The sequence below is a fragment of the Lytechinus variegatus genome, chromosome 15, assembly GCF_018143015.1.
Source record: "Lytechinus variegatus isolate NC3 chromosome 15, Lvar_3.0, whole genome shotgun sequence".
In the NCBI taxonomy this organism is placed as follows: Eukaryota; Metazoa; Echinodermata; class Echinoidea; order Temnopleuroida; family Toxopneustidae; genus Lytechinus; species Lytechinus variegatus.
In genome coordinates, this window is record NC_054754.1 from 1,212,089 (window position 1) to 1,234,546 (window position 22,458).

Consider the following 22,458-nt stretch of genomic DNA (forward strand, 5'->3'; position numbering starts at 1 on the left):
TGTAGTAAAGACAATCCGTCATTAACCCTAAATTAGATGGGCTATTTCAACACCTAGGAAGATGGGGGGCTTTATTCAGCCCCCCTGAAGATGTCAGCCATTGATCGCGCGACCGCGACAAAAAATTGGCATGCACGTTACCCATGGCAAAACGTACAAACTATAAGATCAAATTCTGCAAAAAATCTCATTGCTAATTAATTATGCTAATTTATGCATAAAATAAAAAATTTGCTCTTATTGACTAGATAATGCCCCTAAAATGCTAATTTTCAGTTCACAGACTCTTCATAGGAATCTGATCAAATGTACTTTAAAGGTGAAGTCCACCCCAGCAAACTGCTGATTTGAATAAGTAGAGAAAAATCAAACTAGCATAACACTAAAAATTTCATAAAAATCAGATGTAAAATAAGAAAGTTATGGCATTTTAAAGTTACGCTTTTTTTCACAAAACAGTCAAATGCACAACTCAATGACGTGCAAATGAGTCAGGCGATGATGTCCATCACTATTTCTTTTTTTTTTATTGTTTGAATTTACAATATTTCATTTTTGGGGCAGATTTGACTATTAAACAATGCTAATTCCACATGTTCAGGGAGGAATTAATCACTGTTTTACTTGACAATGAGAAGAAAATTAGAATATTTCATATCTCATATAATATAATACAAAAGAAATAGTGAGTGGATGACATCATCAGTCTCCTTATTTGCATACCGACCAGGATGTGCATATAACTGTTTTGTGAAATTAAGCAAAACTTTAAAATGTCATAACTTCCTTATTTTACATCCAATTTTGATAAAATTTTCAGTGTTATGCTTGTTGGATTTTTCTTTTTTTATTCAAATCAATTTTTTGTTTGGGTGGACTTGTCCTTAAAAAAATTTCAACACCTTATTCATTTCTTATGTACTTTTTTTGTTTTTCGACTTTTTATTTTTTTTAATGTTAATTGTCAGGGACTTTATTTTGACCATAAACAAGACGAAATTAATTGATCTTAATCAGCAAAATGAAAAATAATGATACTTTTTGACAAAAAACAATTTGCATTGGATTTGTACACAAATTCATGTTTTTTGAGCAATTTTGGTTCTGGATGCACTTACAAAATGTTGGAACCGCATACCCAAGGGTTGCAATTTAGTCTCAAAAGTTGTGCAAGACTTACAAGTAAAAATAAGCGAGTGACACGGTCAAGAAATAATGTGCAGCAGATTTATTGCGTAAAATGTTCAAGGGGGTGGGCAGAATCAGCCTCCCCCATCTCATTAGGGTTAAAGACTACATTTTCAATTTTCTTTAAATAGGTTATGATTCTTATTAGGCAATGTATTGAAATTAAATGAATCAAACATATCTACACCAACAAAGTGTGGAATTGAATATGTAAATAAAATTCAAACAAACAACGCTGAAAATTTCATTAAAATTGGATGGCAAGATAAGACGTGAGGACATTCAAGGGTTGCCTATTTGCATACATCGCATGCACAACAAGGTGAATATACAAATGAGATTCGATGTTACAAAGATTTGAAGCTTTATGGGTTGAATAGCATTTCCACACTTTGAAATGTAATGACTTTCTCTTTTATCTAATTCTTAATGAAAATTTCCAGCATTATGCATGATTTCCTCTTTTAAATCAAACCATTTTTTTGTTGGATTGGACTTGGCCTTCATAATGAGTACATGTGTTTTGAGGTTTTGAAGCCATCTCATCAGATAACTCGAACCACAAATTCTATGGCAGAATTAAATCTTACCTAAGGCCGATCATTAAATCTGCAGGCGCAGTTTCATTTCAAAACAGACCTTATGAAACATTGAAACAGTGACAACAGAATAAGTTAGGCAAGCCATAGACTGTCTAAGTGTAGCAAATGAAAAGAAATTAAACACTGACACATTATGCATGGCTTGAATATTCCTATATTGGAAAGAAGCTAACCTCATATAGATCTTGAGATACTAGTAACTCATTGTTTTGTCTTTAAAGCAAAGATCATTCACGTACACAAAAAAGAGATATTGAAAATCTGATAGTGCATAAATTAATAAAGTAATCAGTTTCCATAGAGGTCTAGAAGACTCTATCATAGTTTTGGTCTGTTGCAGCCTGAGAAGGTCTGTTTGATGGGTGGGCATGGTGAGGATTACGATTGGTACCACTAGCAGTGAGAGGTCTAGAAGACTCTATCATAGTTTTGGTCTGTTGCAGCCTGAGAAGGTCTGTTTGATGGGTGGGCATGGTGAGGATTACGATTGGTACCACTAGCAGTGAGAGGTCTAGAAGACTCTATCATAGTTTTGGTCTGTTGCAGCCTGAGAAGGTCTGTTTGATGGGTGCGCATGGTGAGGGTTACGATTGGTACCACTAGCATGTGATGGATGCTGTTGGATCCGTCTTCTTGGTGTAAGATACTCAAACATAGACTGAGTATGAGTTGATAACATACGCTCAAGGCTACAAGGCATCGGATCAACCCAAAAGAAGTCATGGTTCAAGGCTAGATCCGCATCTATCCTTGTTTTGGGATCTAGATTCAGGAGTTTATCAATCAGATCCAATGCCTGTTGGTCCTTGACATAGCTTCTCAGTCGATCTTTGACCTTCCGCTTCTGACCCTTTGGGAGTTCAAGAGTATGGGAGAGTTCAAGCTTCTCAAGTCCAGGCCAAACACTGGATGTGATGGAACCACAGAGGTGACTGATCAATGTCAGCTGGTGCTGCTCTGTGTTGCCTTGCATGATGGGACTTCTTGTCCACATCTCCGCCATGATACAGCCCGCCCCCCACAGGTCAATAGCAGGTCCATAATTGCGTTCACCGAGCAACAACTCAGGTGGGCGGTACCACAACGTCACCACTCTATTCGTGTAGCGATTCGGCTGATCACCTTTCGGTAAACTAAACGCTCGTGCGAGTCCAAAGTCAGCCAGCTTGAGCACTCCTGCCTTAGTGATAAGAATATTAGCTGCCTTCATGTCTCTATGAAGTACCTTGTTACTGTGTATATAGTAGAGTCCATTTAATAGTTGCTTGATGACAGATTTGATTTCTCCCAGGGAGAATTTGACATTGGTGTTGCTAAGAAGTCCAGCCAGATCATGCTCACAGAATTCAAACACTAGATATATGCTGCCCTTGTATCTGTTGTATGCAGTAGCTGTAACAAACAATTAAAAAGATATCCTGAAATTGACTAGTAGGATAGCTTCCAAGCTGATATTTTAAAATTGAATTCCTTCCAGGGGCCTGTTTCATAAAGACTTTATTTGCAATTATTGGAATCCTTGATTGTAATTGGCTACTGAGATGTTACCATGGTAGGAGCCATAATGGCAAAGTTATCTCAAATGTAATTCTTTATGAAACTGGCCAAGAAGAGGAAAACTCTAACAGCCATAGGAATAATTGATTTTTTTCTTTTACTATCACTTTTCATACATGTGCATAGGCTCAGATTTTCACTACCAGGTATTCAAATATACACTCCATGGCCTGTATTCTGAAGTCAGGTTTAACTTAAACTAAGGTTTAAAGTTGAGGTTTAAGTATGGGAAGCAAAAAGTATCAAAATTCTTTATCAAGTTGTATGTTTTTTATGTTAACTGTGCTCTTTCCTGATTCATCGATGGTAAAGACAATCATCTATTTATACTTCCTACACAATTATGAATGATTTGAGAGCCGAATGAGCTGAGGTATGATATCTCTACTGTTAGTGATTATGTAAGAATTCACTGTCCATACTTAAACCACAACTTTAAACCTGAGTTTAAGTTAAACCCGACTTCAGAATACGGGCCCATGGGTATTACAAATTGAGACACATAAAATGGCTTATTGACAAAATTTTGACTATTAATATTTTTCTACTACTTCCAGCAAAGAAATTGAAATAACTGTTACAAGAAATGGAGGTGCAAATATTTAGGTTCAGATTTGTTACTAATTCAAAATACTTCCTGTGATATTACAGAATGAAAATAAAATGTAAGGATGTTAAACATCCAGACTAAAGCTAAAAGCAAAATTGATAAATGGAAATTCTATTTAAGGTACAAAACTACTGATTTGAAGCTGGTGAAAAGCACAATAAAGCATATATTTGATGATATTCTCAAAGTAAAACAGGGGCAAAGTGGTAAAATGGCGCTCTACTAAGCTAACTCCATCACTTTAAAGTCTAATCTCAAATAAAGGTCTAAAAATAGTCATTTTGTTTTACCAGTATCTTGTTCTTTCATCATTATTAGATCCCATGATGAAAACATGGGATCATGAATGAGATATTGACCCATTCAGATATGGCAAGACAAAGCAAAGAAACAGTTTTTATAGTGTTCAAACATGGTGAGACAAATGGCTACCTTATAAATTCTTATCAAATTACACGCTTCAGGTTCCCATAATTGTCTTAATTACATAGACTAAGCCACACACTATGCATGCATGAATCATGTTATAATATGAGTTAGTTTATTCAAACTCAAACATGTACTAGGAATCTGATTAGGCAATTTTTTTTTTTTTTTTTTTTGTTAGTGAAAGATGCCTGAGCAGAAATTTTGTGGATGAATTGATATCACATTGACTTTGTTTTTAATACTTTGTTGCAACATATGTGAACGAGGCTGACAATTGCACACACCTTTTGTTCTGCATATCTCATAGAGCGGGACCACATTATCATGCCGAAGAAGTTGAAGGATTCTTATCTCTCTCAGAGCTGTGATTGGAAACTAAAGCATAGAAGAACAGATTTGAAGGAGAATAATACATGAGAATAATTAGGTCCAAAATACATTTCATCATATTCAAGATATATGTAGTCATATGTTTTTTAAACATTCTAATTTCAAATGTTCTCCCTTTATCATGAAAGTAAGAATATGTATTTCATCTAGACTATTATCCACTATCATCTCTCTTACATTGATAATATTTCATTAATAAACACAAAGGGTTATATAACTACCTATATGGTCTGTCAAATGATCATAAGTTCCTTCAAATATTAATTCTGTCATTTTCAATTATCAGTGGTGACACTGCCTCCAGTCATAAACTGGTTTCATATTATATACCTTTTCAAACTTCATGTTTTTTTTCATTACTGATTTTTACCACTTTCCACCTAATCGACCATCTGAAATTGAAAATATTCCCAAAATACATGTACAATGACATGTTTTTTTCACTTTTTAAATTTTTTACGGTTAAGTGCCCCTCTCATTGGCTAATCTTAACACAAAGCTAAAAATTGAGTGTAAAGTTGATTTGTACAGAGTGCACATGATGATCAATGCAGTGAATGAGACTACTCATTCACTTATTCGGATTTGTGTAAATCTGTTACTGGGCAATTCCAAGCAAAAGTGGACATTTTCCAAAAGTTTGTATTGGCTCTTTTTCAAATCTGGATCAAATTTTTCTATCAAAACTCATATGGAATTTCATATATACAAAAGGGGAGCTTAATTAGCCACAATTTGTTTTTCTTTTTTCTTCCTTATAGGAGAATCAGAACCATACAAGAAACTCTATACATGGGACTACATATATTGTTTTTATTTAATTTCAATTTAACAGAAAACTATCGCTTGTTTTGTGAAATTTTCTTTTGGATAATTTGAAGGTCATCATTTTACATCATATCAAAGAAAAATTTTAAAATATAAGTTAATTCTATGTTGTTTTATGAGTGGATATTTCTAATGTCACTTCGTAACCATCACTCTGTAACCGGGAATGGGTTTAAGTTTAAAGTCGTAATTAATGAAATAATTCACTAATTTTTTAATGCAATGCAGCATATTAAAGCCAGAACAACATAGAAATCCAATCAATAAATCAAAATCATGATAGCAATTCAAAATTCACAGAGTTTGAGCAATATGTTATTGTTTTCTTCTCAAATATGCATGTCCATTTCGCGTCACTCCGTAACCATGATTATGAATATTCATATCTCATTAATTCAGTGGATCAAAATAATGAATGTTATTATTTTGAAAAGTGGGTTTCATCAACTACTGTCAGGTACCATTTCTTTGCAAATAACTACCGGTATTCATATATGGGTGATTTCTTTGTTTGAATGCAAAAACGTTGCTTCTGAATATCACTCCGTAACCGTGGAACTGCCCTACTGTCAATATTGAACAGACAACTACATGTTGGTATGATGGTATATCAAACTGTATCAACAAGAAAAAAGTTTGATTGCTCAAGATCAATAATAAAAGATTTTACTTTCAACTTACCCCTTCTTTTTCATTCTCCATCAGTACCTTCTTCAATGCAACAATGTTTTTATTCTTCTTATGCTTTGCTTTGAACACCTCGCTGGAAGGAAGGCAGAAAAATAGTTAATGTTATTTTATTTCAATCTCAATAAGGTTAGGAATTATTTGCTAAACTGCATTTGTTTGAATCTTTACCAATCTGCAAATATTTAGCTGAAATTGAGGGATATTGTTTTTTTGTGTACAGTGAGACAAAACCTTATGCCAACTAAGATTGATATCAAAATCACCATGATTAAGATCTACAATGTAGTCATTAGAAAGACAATCTCCCAGCTCCCAATGCAAGAAACAATTAGGATCAGAAATGAGCACTATACATGTACCCCTGGAAATAATACCCCAGAGAAGTTAAAATGACATCCATATTTGGTTGTCTTGCCGTGCAAAAAGACGACCTGAAATTGATGACAACTAGCCCCCATATAAAAATAACTTGGCGCCATCTCAGATAAAATGCATCAGGTGCAACCCCTAAATGTTTAAAGGAGATATGTCAGTGTGGCTTGCCATAAACGCATTTTCTCTCATTGCCGATGGTGGCGGGCGGTGTGCAAAAAAGATCATGCCTGGGGCATGATCTTTTTTGCACACCGCCCGCCACTGTAGGCAGCCTACATAGGACTAGGGTTGCAAAGTGCTGTAAACTTTCCGGAAATTTTGGAAAATTTCCATGTACAGTTTCAGGAATTTTCAGCTTGCGGGATTTTCATTTTTTCACAAAAAGTGAAAAATTCTGTTTTTGAATACAAAATCATTAATTGATATCCTCAAATATTATACTTTCCATTTGTATTTAAACTATTCTTCATTCTTTAAATTGCCCAGGATATAAAATATTCATCAAACTGTAAATAAATACACTCGGCAAAAAAATTCTTGGGACATTTATAAAAGTTAAGATATTCCATAGAGATATTTGATTAAAGGCAAATTGTTGAATGTCAACATGACCAGACAATATTCCTCTTCAATTATGACATGATATTTTCATGTGAACAGTCATGCATGGATGGTTAAATGCATTAAACAATTTAGTAAGGTCAGTAAATGAAAATTGCAAGAAATGGACCATTCAAACTCTAATGATCATGGCTATCCTGTAGGCAAGTATTCAACAATTTTAGCAGGTTGTTATCATTTGAATTGAATGCTTAGTAATGCATCATGAGATGCATAATGAGATGGATCATTTGGACACTCACTTCCAAGATGAAGCTTTCCAACCAATAGCGTGCAAGAGCAATAGGAATGTTGCAGTCTGGGCAGTCATTTAGACAAGCGGCTCGATATTTCCAAGTTTCACCAACAACAATTTCAAATTTGAACCAGCGGTATTTGGCTACTGGGCATTTTCACCACAGATGGACACAGAGGCAAAAAAATCAAGTTGACATTCATATCAAATGCTTTATGTTTTTTGATAATACAAGACCTGAAGTTTCTGAGACAAAAAATTTTTACCTGTAGATTCCCCACAGGCAGGATGGTAATGAACCCTTGGGTGCATTTAGTCCCCGGGGGGGGGGCCACTTACATTGACGAGTGGATACCAGGCGCGACCCAAAAAACACGTAAAAAGGATGTCCTTTTCACGATAGGGCACGTTACGTACATGTACGTAACATGATAAGGGTGTCAAAAACACAAAAATAATGAAAAAAGGGTATCTATTTCGCTACGAAAATTACGTGTTTAAGGTCGAATTTGCGGGGATAATAAAACAAAATTAAAATGCTTTATAAAGGATGTCCTTTTTGCCCCAACACTAGTTACACTGCGTGTTTAGAGTCCGATTTTCGCGAGGCGTAGAAGGTGGGGTCCTACTAAACCAAATGATGTGTATAAAGGTAAAACCGACGAACGAAGGGCCAGTGACATAACAATACTTGTTTAGGGGTTCATTTCAGGGAATACTTGCCAAGAGTATCGTTTTGTTTCCAATACTTGTTAAGGGGAGGATTTCACACGCCAATACTTGTCAAGCACAGTGACAAATTGTGTACAACGGATAGCGGAGCGTGAACGTAGCGGTCGTGTACATTTTTGCTTATTACATGACGTCATCCAGCCACTGCCGAGAACCAATTTATGAATGAAAATATAGTAAGCATGCGCAGTGCAAGCCTTTTTTTTCCCCCACACAGAATTCCACCAACAAGTGTGCAATTCTCTATCACCTCGTACCAAAATCGACCTAGAATTTCACTTTCGCGTATTTTATATGAATTATGAAAGGTATTCTCGGAGGATCTATTTTCTCACCGATACCGATAGACTGTGTACAACGGATAGATCGTCTCCGCACAGCGATTCGAAGACCGCTGATTGGTCAATCGCGCAGATCACGTCATGATCACGTGGTCCGAAAAATAATTCCTTCGGACTGCGTGCGGAAGTATCGATAGCGATAACGATATCCGGTCACGATGTGTACGCGGTAAATGGTCTTGGTTCGTGATCGGATCGCTCCGGTATCGATCGAAAATTATCGAAACTCTGCAATTTCATGCATATTCACGCGACGCTCCGAAACCCGGAAGCCAATTGACTTTGTGCACATTGCGATAGACTCTACAAATTCCAACGAACACGATGACATATAGACGCTAATTTGTAAGATTTTGACGGAAAAGCAAAAAGTAATCGAAATTCTCTTACCTGTGCGGTATCGGTGAGAAAATAGATCCTCCGAGATAATGTTGTAAATCGGATCAAAAATAAGATCGAAAATCGGATCGGCAGTTAAGCTTCGAAAATCGAATCGGCGATGTTTAAAAACAAAGGAATACATCAAAATTTTGTTCCCGGTCGCGCGCATCTTCCTGACAAAGTCACAAAGACGAATGCATTGGAATGGAAGTCGCCAACATGCGCGATCGTTTGGAACATGTTTTAAAGGGGTTTTGAGGTGTTATTGCTTTAAAATAAACAGAGTGATTTTTATTAGAAAGATAAACGAAAGACGCATCTTCCGAGCAAAGGTGTAAAGGAAAATAAAATGAAAATATTTCTCATAGATCACAGGTTAATGAACGATCGGCGGGACATCTTTTATAAGTATTTTTAGGTGATAGCGATTTAGAATTATTGGAATGATCTTGATCTCGTACGACGCATCATCTTAAAGTCGCAAGTGCAATTAAAATGTAGTAGAAGACGCAAGCACGCACGATGATTTGAAATATGTTATTAAAATGTTTTGGGTAGGTAGCGTTTTCAAATCAATTTATTACTATCTTGAGAAATGAACTTTTGATATCTAAGAAGAAATATAAAAGAAGCATCTCCCGACGAAGTTGCAAAGACAAATATATCATTGAGGTTGAGAAGATGTATATCGTCATAAACGATGTAAGAGAGTAACGCAATGAGCTCCGTCGATGGCGTCGACAGTACGACTTTTAAAAGTTCACGGCGGGGTCAGCTATCACCACGAGGTTGAAGAGAAGATTTATATGATCATAAACGATGTAAGAGAGTAACGCAATGAGCTCCGTCGATAGTACGACTTTTAAAATTTCACGGCGGGGTCTGCTATCACCACGAGGTTGAAGAGAAGATTTATATGATCATAAACGATGTAAGAGAGTAGCGCAATGAGCTCCGTCATTATCACAATCTTTAAAAGTTCTCGGCGGGGTCCGCTATCACCACGAGGTTGAAGAGAATATGTCTAGCATCATAAAGAGGGTAAGAGAGTAGCGCAGTGAGCTCCGTCGGTAATACGACCTTTCAAAGTTCACGGCGGCGTCCGCTATCACCACGAGGTTGAAAATAGAATGTATATCATCCTAAACGATGTAAGAGAGTTACGCAATGAGCTCCGTCGATAGTACGACTTTTAAAGTTCACGGCGGCGTCCGCTATCACCACGAGGTTGAAAATAGAATGTATATCATCCTAAACGATGTAAGAGAGTAACGCAATGAGCTCCGTCGATAGTACGACTTTTAAAAGTTCACGGCGGGGTCCGCTATCACCACAAGGTTGAAGAGAAGATTTATATGATCATTAACGATGTAAGAGAGTAGCGCAATGAGCTCCGTCATTATCACGATCTTTAGAAGTTCACGGCGGCGTCCGCTATCACCACGAGGTTGAAGAGAAGATGTCTAGCATCATAAAGAGGGTAAGAGAGTAGCGCAGTGAGCTCCGTCGGTAATACGACCTTTCAAAGTTCACGGCGGCGTCCGCTAATACCACGAGGTTGAAAATAGAATGTAGATCATCCTAAACGATGTAAGAGAGTAACGCAATGAGCTCCGTCGATAGTACGACTTTTAAAGGTTCACGGCGGGGTCCGCTATCACCACGAGGTTGAAGAGAAGATGTCTAGCATCATAAAGAGGGTAAGAGAGTAGCGCAGTGAGCTCCGTCGGTAATACGACCTTTCAAAGTTCACGGCGGCGTCCGCTATTACCACGAGGTTGAAAATAGAATGTAGATCATCCTAAACGATGTAAGAGAGTAACGCAATGAGCTCCGTCGATAGTACGACTTTTAAAGGTTCACGGCGGGGTCCGCTATCACCACGAGGTTGAAGAGAAGATTTATATCATCATAAACGATGTGAGAGAGTAGCGCAGTGATCTTGTCAGTAATACGACCTTTAAAAATTTCACGGCGGCATCCGCTATCACCATGAGTTGGAAGAGAAGATATCCATCCTCTTAAACATCGTCAGAGATAATACCGCGTCTATCTCCTTGAATAATGCGACCTCTAAATAGCTAGCACCTCAAAAACAATCTTGAAATATGTTCTGAACGATCACGCACTGTATATACCGATTTTTTATTTTCGATTTTTTCCTTCAAGGGGCATGATTGAAGATCGGCAAGTGATCGCCGATTGTGGTGAAATCGAATGGAATCGGTTGCCGATTGCAAAATCGCTCACAAGCTTACTCCGAGAATACCTTTCATAATTCATATAAAATACGTGAAAGTGAAATTCTAGGTCGATTTTGGTACGAGGTGATAGAGAATTGCACACTTGTTTTGGTGGAATTCTGTGTGGGGAAATAAAAGGCTTGCACTGCGCATGCTGACTATATTTTCATTCATAAATTGGTTCTCGGCAGTGGCTGGATGACGTCATGTAATAGGTATGTGCGAATACGGGGCATCGCGAGCAGTGGTTTTGGTGGCAAGGTTTTCGCGCGGGTTTTGCTGCGAGTGGCATCGCCTCTGTCTGGGCGGCTCATCGAAAATGGGGTTTAATGGGCATGCGCACATAGTAGATGCAATCTCGTGCCTTTAAACAGACAGCTGAAGATGTGCACTTTCTGTACATATAAGTTTCAATGTGGATACTCGCCTGTAAAGTGTGGATATCGGAGCTTGAAAGTTCATCAAATTTTTGGATGCGTAAGTGTTCGAATTTTTTGATGGTAAGTAAAAGAACGTTCCGATTAGGTATAACAAGTGGAATGCCTCTGGCCGTCTCACCTGCATCACGCGGTTCAATATAGCAGCAGTGCTGACTTTGAATACTACTCTAACTCGCACAAGATGTTCAGTGATACATGGTTACTCTTATGTCCACTTTTTATGAACGAGACCAATAAACTTAGAGAGATATGATGGTTATTCAACAAAAAACCCCAACATGGCCAAAGTTCATTGACCATACATGACCTTTGACCTTGATCATGTGACCTGAAACTCGCACAGGATGTTCAGTGATACTTGATTACTCTTATGTACAAGTTTCATGAATAAAATCCATTAACTTTCATAGTTTTGATGGTAATTCAACAGATAAACCCAATTCGGCCAAAGTTCATTGACCTTTGACCTCGGTCATGTGACCTGAAACGCGCACAGGATGTTCAGTGATATTTGATTACTCATATGTCCAAGTTTAATGAACTAGACTAATAAACTTTCAAAGTTATGATGGTAATTCAACAGATACCCCCGATTCGGCCAAAGTTCATTGACCCTAAATGACCTTTGACCTTAATCATGAGACCTGAAACTTGCACAAAATATTCAGTGATGCTTGATTACTATTATGTCCAAGTTTCATGAATCATATCCATAAACTTTCAAAGTTATGATGGGAATTCAACAGATATCCCCAATTCGGCCAAAGTTCATTGACCCTAAATGACCTTTGACCTTGGTCATGTGACGTGAAACTCATGCAGGATATTCAGTGATACTTGATTAACCTTATGTCCAAGTTTCATGAACTAGGTCCATATATTTTCCAAGTTATGATGACATTTCAAAAACTTAACCTCAGGTTAAGATTTCGATGTTGATTCCTCCAACATGGTCTAAGTTCATTGACCCTAAATGACCTTTGACCTTGGTCATGTGACCTGAAACGCGCACAGGATGTTCAGTGATATTTGATTACTCATATGTCCAAGTTTAATGAACTAGACTAATAAACTTTCAAAGTTATGATGGTAATTCAACAGATACCCCCGATTCGGCCAAAGTTCATTGACCCTAAATGACCTTTGACCTTAATCATGAGACCTGAAACTTGCACAAAATATTCAGTGATGCTTGATTACTATTATGTCCAAGTTTCATGAATCATATCCATAAACTTTCAAAGTTATGATGGGAATTCAACAGATATCCCCAATTCGGCCAAAGTTCATTGACCCTAAATGACCTTTGACCTTGGTCATGTGACGTGAAACTCATGCAGGATATTCAGTGATACTTGATTAACCTTATGTCCAAGTTTCATGAACTAGGTCCATATATTTTCCAAGTTATGATGACATTTCAAAAACTTAACCTCAGGTTAAGATTTCGATGTTGATTCCTCCAACATGGTCTAAGTTCATTGACCCTAAATGACCTTTGACCTTGGTCATGTGACATGAAACTTTAATAGGATGTTCAGTAATACTTGATTAACCTTATGGCCAAGTTTCATGAACTAGGTCCATATACTTTCTAAGTTATGATGTCATTTCAAAAACTTAACCTCAGGTTAAGATTTGATGTTGACGCCGCCGCCGCCGCCGTCGCCGCCGCCGTCGGAAAAGCGGCGCCTATAGTCTCACTCTGCTTCGCAGGTGAGACAAAAATTGACTTTAAATATATTAAAATTATAACAAAATCCAAAATCATACCATTCTGACATTGCGCAGTCCAGATATAAGAGATGCCAGCTACCCTTGTCACAGCCGGTTTCTCGGCAGTCGAGCTGCCCGATGCGCCTGCGGTTGGCAGGGTGATGGGAGCGGTCGATAGTGAGTCGTTCATGCTGGATTGAACTAGATCTTAAATTGCTTACTTGATGATAATGTTGTGCCTTTTCGGGGAAATCTCTGTCATTATACCATAGATAATTATTCTGATATTGATTTTAATACATACATTTGTCACAGAAAGATTTTATCATCCCAAGGTTATGTGACTCAAGTCAAGAGTCGAGGTGGTTGATTATCGTTTCATTTGGAAACTGGATTTGCTTTTGACAGTGGAATATCAATGTTGACTTTTCTAAAATTAAAATCATGGGTGGAAATCCCAGGGGGACACGTCCCCCTACCCAAAATAATAGGACATGTAACAATAATACATTTTTTTTTTTTGGTCAAACTTCTTGGGGTTGAAATGACCTTACAACAGTTTGGGGATAAACTTTTTTTTAACTTGTCAGAGTTGCCAGCATCCATAGGCGGCGAAAGCTGGGGGAAGTGTACCCCCCCGCCCTTAATTTGAGGTGGGGGACGATCCCCCCCACCCCAATTTTTTTTTTTTCTTTTCTTTTTTTTTGCTTGTCAAATTTAGTTTTCTGCGTTCCCCCTATAATTTTTGGTTGATAACCTTTGGTGTATTTATTTGATTATCAAATAAATTTGGTGGTGGTCCCCCTAAAATTGTTGGCTTTCGCCGCTGATGCCAGCGTCCCCCTACCTTTGGGGCCAATTTCCGCCCATGATTAAAATGCAAAAAATATGTTGTTTAATTTTTCACTCTTGTAAGAAAATACATGAAAACTCAGAGGAAATATTTCACTTCCACATGGCTCTATTGTCTATTTTTTTTTCTATGTTATTCATTTTTTTTCTATTTTATTATAATTATTATTTTTTTTTTCAAGAAGGGTGCAGGGGGGGGTCGTGTTCATAAGTTGAAATGGGGATGGGATTTGTATAAGTTTTTGTGTCACTTTTGTTCTCTTGTTTTGAGTGTTGGAGCTTTGATGCCTGTTTTTGTTGCTGTTCAGAGCTTTATTTATGTGCAGTGATTTCACGCTAGAATATGAACTTATTTTTCATAAAAAAAGAGTGCTCGAACAGGGCCTTTGTTGTAATCATACATATCTAAGAAATGCATATATTAAAGCTTAATTTTTACGTTTCCTTCTTGATACTTGAATTGCATGCAATGCTACATCTTAACACCCTCAGACTCTGCTGCTCATCCTTCCTAAAAAAATTGTAATCGAATGCCCACGGTCCCCAAAATGAAAGCTACATTATCCATCTATAAAACAAATTGTTGAAACAATAAAATACATCAGAAAAATACACTTTGTATTTTTATACCATACAAAGTACATGTACAACACTCCTAGTACCAATGAGGTCCAAACATTACATGTATGGACCTCATAGGCGACATCAGTACTATTTTGGGGTTTGAGAAGTTTGAGCACAGGATATTTCTATATTTATATAACAAGTACAAATTATACTGTTTGTTTTTTCTTTAATGCTTGATTTTCGAGTTTAAAAGCATTGTTAGCAACAACAAAAAATGAAAGAAAATAAGGGAAACTTACATTTTGACAACTTTTTCCTGATTTTCTTAGCAGTTGCCCTTCACTTCTGACTCGCGATCGAAGCGGGATCGAAGCTGATATGCAGATCACGTGATACGCGTTCTCGTCAGGTGATCGGATGGTTATTCTTTTCGCCAGATGTTGATAATTATATATTTCATAACGCAGCGTTTATCGCAAATTTAGGAGATAGAGATTAAAGTTAAACAGCGCAAGCTTTAATTTTTTTCAAAAATAACGATTAATTGATTGCACAAGTTTCGCCTCGGACATGTAGGATCATTTGGTCCCATATTGGCGTAACTACGGGGGGGGGGGGGGGGGGGTGTCCCTACCACTACCGTCCACAAGCCAGCAATTATCTTTTTTCTCTCTTTTTTAACCAAAATGCTCCCCCCCAGAAAAAAGGAACCAGGGTTAAAGAGAAAGAGAATTATGATAGAGGAACACAAAATACTTTATTTTTTCAGCTTTTACTGCACCGACTTATAATCAAATATTAAATGGGGCTTAGAACATTTTTTTTTAAAGTCAATTAATAAAAATATTCCTCCTCGGGATTTGAGCTTTCATGATATATCAATCTTTTTCATGATTACCGAAAATAATTAAAATGTCCAAAAAATTTTATCGGTGTATGAAGCTTTAGCTGATACCTTGCGCCCGCCTTAATTATTTTAATGTTGAGATACAACTATGCTTTTAATGAATTCCTAAAAACATTGGCTCAGATCATTTGTCGCAATCGAATGATTCGATTGGTAAGCTAATGAATAATTGTTATGATTCATGAATTGTTTAAAATGTGTCTCTCTATCAGTTTTGAATATTTAAAAAAATGTCAGCTCGTGCTTTTTGCTTGCAATATTTTTTAAGAAGTTCTTGTGTATGCGAGTTTGATAGATAAATAACTAGAGAGGGGGGGGGGTCCCTCAGCTACTTGTCCTCGCTTATTCCATATTTTTTTATTATGCTCGTGTTGTGAGTATTTCAAAGTCTTTTCTTTTTCTCACCCTTTTTATTGTCTCGGAGCTTCCCTCTATTTCTTTGCTACGATGTATAGCCCTTCTTACTTGTTTCAATTCTTTTATGTTCTCATTTCATTGAAAACATAATTATTAAACTCACGTAGAAGACTTTACAACGAAATTTTGATATTTTTTTTCTTGTTTGTTTGGCTTTATTTTTCTTCTCCTCAGTCCTTCTTTTTTTCTTAGTTTCCCTTTCCTTATTATCTCTGATCGGCCAACTTATATACAACAACAAACATATTTAGAGGCCGATATCCAGTGAGGGGGCGTGGTGGTGTGCCCCTCTAAAAAAGGAGGAAAATAGGAAGGAAAAAAAGAAGGGAAGGGGAAAAAATAAGAAAAAAAGAAAGACGATGATGATGAAGAAAATTATCTTGGTGAAGATAATAGTGGTGGTGATGGTGGCGGTGATGATGATGATAATGATGGTGGTAGTGGTAGTGGTGATGAAGATGAGAATGAAGTTGGTGACGATGATGACTAGATGTAATTTTGTTATTTTGTCTTTAAAAAAAATAATAGTGCAAAGGCGAAATCATTTAAAGTTTATTATGAAAATAGCAGAAAAAAATAATTTGAAAAAGTGTACGTATGCGTATGGAAAATCCATCCCCCACCAAAAAAGAAAAAAAGTGAGATTTTGTTTTGTTATTTGTGACGGCGTAGGTCTATGCGAGCAGCTATGGGATATAATTATGGGAAAAAAGTAAATGAAATGTCAAGAAATACATGATAATGACTTTTATTGTACATTCAGTATATCAGTAGATAACTTCATACTCGTTCCAAAAAAGAAAAAAGTGGGTATATTATGGACCATTAAAAATGGGCAGTTGCTCTATATATTATATTACATAGAATATATAGAGCAACTGCTCGTGTGTAGCGGTAAGTTATTCACATGGGGAGTGTTTCATCAACATTTTTGTCCGACAAGTTGTCAGATCTGACATCTTTCTCTGACTCTGATTGGCTGTGAGGCACTGTTCTATGGTAACTGTAGGATAAAATGGGACTTGTCGGATAAAACGTCCGACAAGTCCTTTCATGAAACGCTCCCCCGGGCTCTGTACCACAAAGGTTTGCGATGGATTGCAAATATGAAAGAAGCGCACTGATTGGTCCCTGGTCAGCATTTTAAACCAAATGCGCGTGTAACATTGATATTGATTGGTCAGTTCATTTAGCGATTGATCGCTAATCTTTGTGTTACGGAGCCCATCTACATAATTCATGCGGCGCACGGCGCGTGCGCAATGTTTAATAATTATTGCTGTGAATACAATGAATGTCATCAAAAACATAATCTCACAGATCAAATAATGCCAGCTCGACGCGCAAAATCAGAAAAAAATATATTTTCTGCCCTGATAATTTGATAACCCTAACCTAACCCAATTTCTAAGTATTTTTATCATAAACAGGATAACTATAGACAATGATTGAAATTAACTTTATATTCTTTTGCGAAAATGAATATGAAGGACAGCTTTTTGATAAAGAACACAATTTTAGAGTGTTAGAGCGCGATTTATACCTACAACCGCTAAATCCTGTCACTGTCGGTATACATGAAGCAGTGATTCCATCAGCTTACGGTAATAATTTTTGCAACACGGGCGCCAGTCCGAGAAACAGACAGGCATTAATTTGCCCAAACGGACAACATCTCAACCTCTGCTCATTTCTTTTTGCACGGGCACATTAAATCTCGACGTAACCCATCACATTTCTCCCTATTTTCTCCTCCCTTTTATGTTCCATTAATTTTTCTTTTGTTAACTTTTTTCTGTCCTCTTTCCCCATAATTTTTTTTACCCATCACATTTCTCCCTATTTTCCATTAGTTTTTCTTTCTTTCACTTTTTTTCTGTCCTCTTTTCCCTTCTATTTTTGTTCTCGTCTCACCGCTTTTCCTCATCCCCCAGCCTCCGACGCCCGTGCAGATTCGCAAACAATATCAAGAGTATGTCTACTAGCAAGGGCGGAAATCTCTCCCCAAAGGTAGGGGGACCAGGGGCTGGAAAATTTGACAAGTAAAAAACAAACAAACAAAAAAAGAAGGTTTATCACCCCCTAAAGAAGGTCATCTTGACCAAAAGAAATTTGACAAGCAAACAAGCAAAAAAAAGGGGGCATCCCAAAAGTAAGATCGTCTCTTCCAAAATACATGTTTTATTTCGATTTTGAATGAAATGACCAAAAATAGTAGGGGGACATTTTATAATGTGCCCCCTACTATTTTGGGTGAGGGGGACATGTCCCCCGGCCCTGGGATTTGCGCCCATGTGGGTGGGGGTGTTGCGCCTCCCTATCGGGATCATATCACAGCGAGTATACACTCTTCCATATGGAAGAGTGTTTACTCGCTGTGATTTCGATCTCACACATATAAAAAAAATAGAACAGCTACGCCTTGATCACAGGCCAAAATGCCTAACGATTTCTCCGCGGCATTAACAACTATCGTAAAGGGCGCTCCATTTATAAATAAAGATGGATGACTAGCTGTCTATGGCGACAAAATTTACCGCTACTATTTGCCAAGAATTGTGAGAAGTGGTCTGGAAATGCAACAAAAGAACCGGTGAGTACCGATTAAACATTATTATAGGATTCATACCTTCCTATTATATAAGCAGCATTTAAAAAAAACTCGCAAATATCACTTAGTTCTAAGCTAGGACGGCCCAAACGCGCGTGAGTGGAGTCTCAGTTTTTTAACACGGGTAAGTATTGGGGTGTCGCCTAGAGTGATGTACAAAAGGAGTGATATTTTTCATTTGTAAAAAAGACCCCATACATACATGTACACAATACTAAAGTTGAAAAAGAGCTAATTGTAATTTATATCAGAAAAACAAAGAAATACATTAGAAATTACAAAAACAATACTTTAAACAAATTCATTTAGGAAATTATCTACATGATGCTGTTTTGATGCCAACTAAATTATATATAAATTATCTCTCATAATCACCTTCATTTGGCAAAAAAAAGAGGCGAGTAATTGTGATTTTGCGTAATTTGCATAATTAATTAGAATTAATTAAAAGAAATTATTTTACACATATTAAGAAGAAAAATTACCAAGTGAAATGATTACACATCAATTGAGTTTTCTTTCACCTTTCCATTGATACCTAAATTACTTCAAAGGGCTCAAAAACAAAGAAGTTAGAGCCTGTTGAAGACTTGGGTTCAAAATGGTCACAAAAATCGGTTATGCACTCCATTGACTTTACATTAAGACAATGACCACAAATTTGGATAAATATGCGCGACTTAAACTGGAATAACTTTATAATTTCTTGATGAAAATTTGAGTTCTTGGTATCATTTGAAAGGTCTTTTTAAGGGCTTTCAAATGATACCAAATTCATTGAGATTTGAGGATTTTCATTTTTTTTGTCACATACCTACATGTAATAAGCAAAAATGTACACGACTGCTACATTCACGCTCCGCTATCCGTTGTAGTTTTCTTGTACACAATTTGTCACTGTGCGCACACGGGATGCAATCCCTGCCCCACTCACACAACATGCGAGGTTAGTAATACTAACCTCGCACAACGCATGTGGTTTCATAGTGGACTTTGACGTTTTCATTCATCACACGAATGTGAGGGAATGAAAAACGCCAAACATTACACTATTTAACTTTTTTTTTTAATGAATTGGAAATTATTTATAAAAGTGTTTTTATCGCTTACCTCCAAGTCTCAACCAGGATACTCCGTTCGATCCGTCCTTAATACTGCGGTGGAAAGTACGCAAACAACAATCGAAAAGCAATTTTTCGTATCGAACATTCTCAATTCAAGTCGTCAGCACATAATAGGAAATTGTACCAAAAATCAACAGGTTGCATCTCATGTATATACTTATTGGTAAAGTACGCCATCTTTTGACAAGATGATGATGAAAGTGGATTGAACGAGCAAGAAAATAATGCTGATCGCCTAGAATGCAGCTAGCTTGCAACACCGTAAACAAAGGTACGGTAGGCACTTAACAACCAAGTTTGAAAGGACACTCGTAAAATTACGTCACTCTCGCGATGAATAATCATTAGATCGTGGTCGTGCGTGTTCAATAAAAACTCTCTGCATGCATGCACTCAGTGTGTATTGAACACGCACGACCACGATCTAATGAATATTCATCGGCGCGGCGAGAGTGACATAATTTTACGAGTATCCTTTCAAACTTGGTTCTTAAGTGCCTATCGACTTTGAAATAATATCTTCTTCTTCTTCTTCTGTGTAGTCTGCTTCCTTCAATCCTGAAGATTCTTGCAGAACTTGGTGAGGTGTGTGTCACAAGGATAAAGTGCATGTGCCAAATATATACATGGTGCAAGTAAAAACAGGTATTGATCTAGCTGTTGTTGCCTTTCGTCAGTTGCAGACGAAAGGCTTCGGTTGATGGTGCTGTCACAACATTTACTGGGAGAGTGTTCCACATCTTGATGGTTCTGGGGAAGAAGGAGCATTGATGTTGTTGGGTCCTTGATTGAGGCATCAGATATCCTTGAGTGTGAACAGCTCTTGTTGATCTGGTACATTTGGTGATGTATGCATCAGAGTTGAATGGGACAAGCTCGTTGTGGATCTTGTAGAACATCACAAGGCGAGAGATTTCCCGTCGTTGTTGAAGGGATGTCCATCCTAGCTCCTGCAGCATCGATGACACACTTGATGTGTTGTGATATCGATTCAGCGTGAATCTAGCTGCTCTGCGTTGGATCATTTCAAGCTTGTAGATGTTCTTGGAGGTTGATGGATCCCAGACAGTAGATGCATATTCCACCAAAGGTCTGACGAGTGATTGGTATGCTGTAGCTTTCAACTTGGGAGAGTTTACTCGCAGGTTTCTTCGTAGGAAGGCAAGGGTGTTGTTAGCCTTTTGACAAACATTGCTGATGTGACTGTTCCACTTCAGGTCTGATGTGATAGTGACACCAAGATACTTTGTTGCTTCTACAGGAGTAAGGATAGCATCTTTGAGTTTATACTGGTGTACAATCCTGTTTCGCTTCCTGGTGACTGTGATGACTTCACACTTATTGGTGTTCAATTCCATCATCCACTTACTGGTCCACTCACATAGTCTGTTGAGGTCTTGTTGTAACTGGTCAGCATCAGCATCTGACTGAACTGTGAGGTAGATGATAGCATCATCAGCAAACAGTCGAACTCTTGACTTGAGTTGATCAGGCAGGTCATTGATGTAGTAGAGAAAGAGACAGGGGCCGAGGACAGAGCCCTGTGGCACGCCTGAAGTTACGTCGACTTGAGATGAACTACGACCATCCAGGAGCACCTGCTGTTTCCTGTTATGAAGAAAGTTAGCAATCCAGCGGTTGTTATGTCCTCTAACTCCATAGAACTCCATATCGCGCGCCCTCTTTAGGCAAAAGTTGATATCAACGCTGATCAAGAGGCATCTACGTGAAGATCACGAAAAATGCTCTTATTTTATTTAAAAAAAAAGCAAAGAGAATTCAACAAACGATCCATATGGTTCGGTAAGTGTCATAGCTCAAATATAATGCTTAGCTACGATGTAAAGTCATAGTTATTTTAGTAAAAAGGGTGTGAAAGATTCGCGTGCACCGGTGCATATGAATCCTTCACACACGAGACGATTTGAACCCTTGAGTGTCCCTGCCCTGGCTACGTGGCGAGAGAAAGTACACATGCATTAGTGAACGATTCTTAGTTTTCTCTCTAGACTAGGACTCCTCCTAGCTCCTGGCTACACACACGAGAGAAGAGAGGTGACTAAGACTAAGTTAAGTCGAACTCGAAGCAAAATTCACGATAAGGCCACTAGTCACACAGATGGCTGCGCTGCTGTCAAATTTGGCGATTTTGCTCTTGTGTAATATGAATTACCGCAACACGAAATCGTGATGTTCTCCATCCAATACATATGCAAAAGACATGCTCTGTTGTGTGGCCGGTGGCCAAGCGTTTGCATGTTGCACTACAGTTCTATTGCGGTAACTTACCCAAATGTTCCCTGGCCTATCTTTGCTAATTTTTCATATTTAGTGACTTCTTCACAATATTTGAATTCCATGGATTCTCCCCCTTTTTGATACGGAGCCATTGCCATCTTGTATCCTTGATTAGCTGACGATTGACCGGGTGGTCCAGAAAACGTCGACCCTTTGCTTTCAGCCATTTCGACGTACGTTGAAAGAAACGAGTGCAGTGCATGTATAGTGGGAATCGATATTATAATTTCAAGGCTTTCGATTTAAAATATGAAACTATAGTTGTTAAAAATTCAAAGACTTCAAAAAAAACTGAAATTCATGA

The 22,458-nt window shown here is 37.6% G+C and overlaps 1 protein-coding gene across 2 annotated transcripts; it reads right to left on the minus strand.

The window, feature by feature from the left end:
- Positions 1-919: 919 nt before the first annotated feature.
- Positions 920-22,351, minus strand: LOC121428575 (cyclin-dependent kinase 9-like). 2 transcript variants are annotated; one of them, XM_041625290.1, is made up of 5 exons: positions 22,146-22,351; positions 6,286-6,367; positions 4,671-4,761; positions 2,388-3,182; positions 920-2,284 (listed from the first exon to the last, which is right to left on the minus strand). In XM_041625290.1, the coding sequence occupies exons 1-5, from the start codon at positions 22,319-22,321 to the stop codon at positions 2,199-2,201; spliced, it is 1,230 nt and encodes a 409-aa protein (XP_041481224.1). In that variant the 5' UTR covers positions 22,322-22,351; the 3' UTR covers positions 920-2,198. The 2 variants fall into 2 exon arrangements, with proteins under 2 accessions (XP_041481224.1, XP_041481223.1); XM_041625289.1 differs by having other exon boundaries at positions 2,215-3,182.
- Between the last annotated feature and the right edge of the window lie 107 nt (positions 22,352-22,458).

What these genes read in the sequence shown, in the direction of transcription:
- LOC121428575 (XM_041625290.1), bottom strand. Translation starts at nt 22,321, where the DNA reads ATGGCTGAAAGCAAAGGGTCGACGTTTTCTGGACCACCCGGTCAATCG. An exon ending in TGGAGAATGAAAAAGAAGGG is followed by an intron (nt 4,762 to 6,285) that starts GTAAGTTGAAAG and finishes TCTATGCTTTAG; the next exon opens with TTTCCAATCACAGCTCTGAG. An exon ending in TGAGATATGCAGAACAAAAG is followed by an intron (nt 3,183 to 4,670) that starts GTGTGTGCAATT and finishes TGTTTGTTACAG; the next exon opens with CTACTGCATACAACAGATAC.